At 57.8% G+C, this 2,577-nt stretch overlaps 1 protein-coding gene across 1 annotated transcript; it reads left to right on the forward strand.

Annotated features, from left to right (window-relative positions):
• Positions 1-243: 243 nt before the first annotated feature.
• On the forward strand, positions 244-1,743 carry LOC123143799 (peroxidase P7). Its single transcript, XM_044562792.1, has 3 exons — positions 244-618; positions 690-884; positions 979-1,743. Exons 1-3 carry the CDS (start codon positions 382-384, stop codon positions 1,528-1,530), a joined length of 984 nt encoding a protein of 327 aa, XP_044418727.1. The 5' UTR covers positions 244-381; the 3' UTR covers positions 1,531-1,743.
• Positions 1,744-2,577: the final 834 nt, after the last annotated feature.

The raw sequence follows: 2,577 nt of genomic DNA on the forward strand, positions 1-2,577 counted from the left end.
CCTGCAATCATGCCCTGCGGTCTGCGGAACACACACCGTCCACCTTTTAGACTCTAGTGGACTATGGAAGGGAGAATATGGGATCGTAAACTGTGCGTTTGCTTCCAGCAACGTCCAGCCTACCCACATGAAGGCGGACGCTGACCCTGGACCGGACCCAACCCCGCCCCGAGGGAGCCCAGCCAGAGTCCGTCCCGCGCAGCACGCCTGGCTGGACCCAACCCAACCCAACCGGCCGCCGCACCGAGCAACCGAGCCACAATAATTGGACGCAGCCAAGCAAGTGCCGCTAGCTACGGCAGTTTCCGAGGGTGCGCTAGTGCGGTCGGGGTCTACCTTCCTCCGATCGGGTGGCTGTGGACTGTGGTCGCCAAGCCAGCCATGGCCGTCTCCCCTTCTGCGGCGAGGCCGAGACCAATCCTCCTCCTGGCGGCGTCGGTGGTCGCGGTGGCGGTGCTGGCGCGCGGCGCCCGCGCTCAGCTCTCCGCGGGGTTCTACTCGGCGAGCTGCCCAACCGTGCAGGGCGCCGTGCGCCAGGTCATGTCGCAGGCCGTCATCAACGACACCCGCACCGGCGCCGCCATCCTCCGCCTCTTCTTCCACGACTGCTTCGTCAACGTACGCGTCTCCAACACAACCCGGCTTTGTTTCTCCTTTGATTGAATTGAATTGAATGATGGCTCCTCCAGGGCTGCGACGCCTCGCTGCTGCTCGACGACACGGCCACCACGCCCGGCGAGAAGAGCTCCGGCCCCAACGCCGGCGGCTCCACCTTCGGCTTCGACGTCATCGACAACATTAAGACGCAGGTCGAGGCCGCCTGCCCCGGCACCGTCTCCTGCGCCGACATCCTCGCCCTCGCCGCGCGCGACAGCGTCAACCTGGTCAGCCCCTCTCTCCACTCCACACCCGCGCTACCAATTCTTCCCCAGCGTACGGGTCGTGAATGAAACACTCGTCGTGCGTGCGTGCATTCAGCTGGGCGGGCCGAGCTGGGCGGTGCCCCTGGGGCGGCGCGACGCGACGGCCCCCGACCCGGACGGGGCGAGGACGCTGCCGGGCCCGGACCTGGACCTGGCCGCGCTGGTCTCCGCCTTCGCCGCCAAGGGGCTCACGTCGCGCGACCTGGCCGCGCTCTCGGGCGCGCACACGGTCGGCATGGCGCGCTGCGTGCAGTTCCGCACGCACGTCTACTGCGACGCCAACGTGAGCCCGGCCTTCGCGTCGCAGCAGCGGCAGCTCTGCACGGCCTCCGGCGGCGACGCCGGCCTCGCGCCGCTCGACCCGCTCACCCCCAACGAGTTCGACAACGGCTACTACCGCAACCTCATGTCCGGCGCCGGGCTGCTGCGCTCCGACCAGGAGCTCTTCAACAACGGGGCCGTGGACTCCCTGGTGCGCCTCTACAGCGCCAACCCCGCCGCCTTCTCGGCCGACTTCGCCGCTTCCATGATCAACCTCGGGAACGTCAGCCCGCTCACCGGCTCCAGCGGGGAGATCAGGCTCGATTGCAGGAAAGTCAATTCTTGATTTACATACATACATATACACTAGTACTCATATGGAAGCAACATGTTACTGATTCGTTGATGAAATCGACGAAGCATGACACTGCATCGGAATAGTAGAAATGTTTCCAGCAATTAGTGAATTGATTGATTTTTCTTACTTGCATCAAATTGTAGAGCTTTGCTATTTTTAGGAGGATATCTTATCTGACGTAACCATTATCCATGATATGAACGATATGAAATGCACATTCCAGTAGATATTTTGTACTTTAGTGTAGCGATCAGTGGCATGGAAAATTGAAGCTAACAGCAGATCCAATCAGTGTGACATTATTTACTCGTGCGCTGGTTATGGCAAGGGTTGGGCGAGCTGAACTGATCCTGGAATAATTGTCCGCTCATAGTACTCGACAAAAGCGTTGCTACATAAATAGCTGGAAAAGTGCTGGGCGCGCTTGTGGCTCTCTGATCAGTTGGTGGCGAGGCGATCCCGTGAAGGAATATTGGCATCTTTTCGTTGTTTCAGAGTCGTAAATAATGTTTGATCGGCATCTCGGAAGGAAAAAAAATGTTTGATCGCATCTCGGAAGGAAAAAAAAATGTTTGATCGGCGGATAGAGCATCTGGGGAGCGACGAAAAGGTCCGGCGGAACGCGTACGTCAAGTCCCTCGATCATGATGGAGTTCCTGGAATGGCCCTGAACCGTCTCGAAAGGGACTTTTCACCCAACAAATGCGCCCCAATTGTCTCTAGTTCTAGCCGTGCTAGGAGCAACGCCAATCCATCGATCCAAAAATATCTTCCCCAAGAGAGGGGAAAAGGAAGACGTATGTGAAGACTTGGTGTTGATCATGCACGTAACGGTGAAGATAAGGTGTTGTAGCGCATTACTAGTATTTGTGTTCTTGTGGACACCATTTTGCAGATAAGTTGGTCCAGTTTGCCACTTGTTAAAGTTTGGAATGGAAAGTCACTCAGCACTTAGGATATTTTTTCTTACTATGGTCACAGGGGGAGTCTCCCCCTGCATGCATTCCTCAAAGGTGACAAAGCTCAAGTCTCTAC

Source organism: Triticum aestivum, chromosome 6D (assembly GCF_018294505.1).
Source record: "Triticum aestivum cultivar Chinese Spring chromosome 6D, IWGSC CS RefSeq v2.1, whole genome shotgun sequence".
Taxonomy (NCBI): Eukaryota; Viridiplantae; Streptophyta; class Magnoliopsida; order Poales; family Poaceae; genus Triticum; species Triticum aestivum.